This window comes from Geospiza fortis, unplaced genomic scaffold, assembly GCF_000277835.1.
Source record: "Geospiza fortis unplaced genomic scaffold, GeoFor_1.0 scaffold391, whole genome shotgun sequence".
Classification (NCBI taxonomy): Eukaryota; Metazoa; Chordata; class Aves; order Passeriformes; family Thraupidae; genus Geospiza; species Geospiza fortis.
The window spans coordinates 312,628-314,677 of record NW_005054472.1 but is presented as its reverse complement, the minus strand read 5'-3'; the positions used below and the strand labels follow the sequence as shown (position 1 = coordinate 314,677).

At 58.7% G+C, this 2,050-nt stretch overlaps 1 protein-coding gene across 1 annotated transcript in view; it reads left to right on the top strand.

Annotated features, from left to right (window-relative positions):
- The first annotated feature begins 645 nt into the window (after positions 1–645).
- Positions 646–2,050, top strand: part of AVPR1B (arginine vasopressin receptor 1B) — a 3,563-nt gene continuing 2,158 nt past the window's right edge. Inside the window, exons 1-3 of the mRNA XM_014309954.2 lie at positions 646–666; positions 1,602–1,676; positions 1,711–2,033. Coding sequence (XP_014165429.2) covers positions 646–666; positions 1,602–1,676; positions 1,711–2,033 — 419 coding nt within the window. The remainder of the gene's footprint in view (positions 667–1,601; positions 1,677–1,710; positions 2,034–2,050) is intronic.

Genomic DNA, 2,050 nt, shown 5'->3' with positions numbered 1-2,050 from the left:
TTTTCCCCACTGAAAAAAAAATAATTCCCCATTTCTCCATTGGAAAAAAAAATAATCCAACCTTTTTACTCCATTTGCCCTCATCCCACTGTCCAGCCCCTTTCCCTCAGCTCCCAGCCAGCCTTGCATAGAACCTGGCACATCTCCAGCTCCTTTTTTCCCACCAGCTTTGTCTTTTCCAAGGAATTTTTTTTCCAGGTTTTGGGGGAAAAAATGGAAAAAAACTAGATTTTTTTTCCCAGATTTTGGAAAAAAATGGAAAAAAAATTAAATTCCTATAGGGTGGTGACAATAAATGATGTTTGCAGCCACTTTGCTGCGGGGCTGAGCTCAGCTGCACTGACCGGGGGATGTCTGGCTCCTGCTGAGGGGGACGCCTTGTCGCCAGGCTCTGGGGACATCGGGAGGGTCCTGGCAGGGGTAAAACCCAGCTCGGGGACAGAGCTCACACACGGGGACACGGGGAAAGGACCTGGCAGGGGTAAAACCCAACCTGGGGACATCGGGGAGGGGTAAAATCCAGCCTGGGGACATCGGGAGGGACCTGGCAGGGGTTAAACCCAACCTGGGGACATCGGGGAGGGGTAAAATCCAGCCTGGGGACATCGGGAGGGTCCTGGCAGGGGTTAAACCCAGCGTGGGGACATGGAGGAGGGACCTGCTGGGGTACAAAACCCAGCTCGGTGACACAGCTCACACACGGGGACATCGGGGAGGGACCTGCCGGGATATAAACCCCAGCCTGGGGACACCGAGAGACCGGGTTGGGACACGCTCACCTGGCTGCTCTCCTGGGGATGAAAAGCCGAAGGGATGCAGCCTCTCTAGAGTTTTTTGCTGCTTTTAAGGAGAATTTCTCTTTCCCCTCGGATTTAACTGCACAGGGGATGCTCAGGGTGAGCAGTGCAGGGAGAAGCAGGGATTTGGGAAGGTTTTGTGGAAATGAGAGGAATATCAAGGGCTGAACCAGGGATTTGGGAATTCCCAGTGCAGAGAAGTACCAAGGGCTGAACCAGGAATTTGGGAATTCTCAGTGCAGAGAACTATCAGGGACTGAGCCAGGGATTTGGGAATTCTCAGTACAGACAAGAGAAGTACCAAGGTCTGAACCAGAGGCTCTTGCACGTCTCTGCTCCACAGGAATATTTTCAGCCCAGGCAGAGAGGGAATTGCAGCTGCCTAACGCAGGGTTAGTGTGACAGGGGACAGGTGACAACTTGCCCTGGTGTTGGGGACTGCTGGAGGAGGCACATCCAGCCCTCCAGCCGGCGGGGGGACCTGCTGGGGTAAAACCCAGCCTGGGGACACTGGGAGGGACCTGCCAGGTGTGAAACCCATCCCAGGGACCGTGCTCACATACGGGGACACTGGGAGGGACCTGCCAGGGTAATAAACCCAGCCTGGGGACACCGGGAGGGACCCAGCAGGGGTAAAACCCAGCCCAGGGGCAGAGGAGCTGGAGCTCAGGAGAAACAGGGAAGGGGACAGCAGGACATCAGAGAGGAGCCGTGGAGCTCTGTGCTCCTGCAGAGCCTCCCAGAGGGATGGAGCTCGGCTGGGGCTGGAACAGCTCCCAGCAGAGCCCACCTGGGCACGGCCAGGGGCTGCTGAGCCCGGCAGGGCACCCCAACCTGACGGTGCTGCACACCCGGGACGAGGAGCTGGCCAAGGCTGAGGTGGGGTGCTGGGGAGGAGCTGGCCAAGGCTGAGGTGGGGGTGCTGGGCACCATCCTGGCCGTGGCCACCGTGGGCAACCTGGGCGTGCTGCTGGCCATGTACCGGCTGAGGAGGAAGATGAGCCGCATGCACCTCTTCATCCTGCACCTGGGCCTGAGCGACCTGGGCGTGGGGCTGTTCCAGGTGCTGCCGCAGCTCCTCTGGAAGGTCACCTACCGCTTCGTGGGGCCCGACCCCCTCTGCAGGGCCGTCAAGTACCTGCAGGTGCTCAGCATGTTCGCCTCCACCTACATGCTGATGGTGATGACCCTGGACCGCTATCTGGCCGTGTGCCACCCGCTGCAGTCGCTGCAGCAGCCCCGCCCCCCAGCTC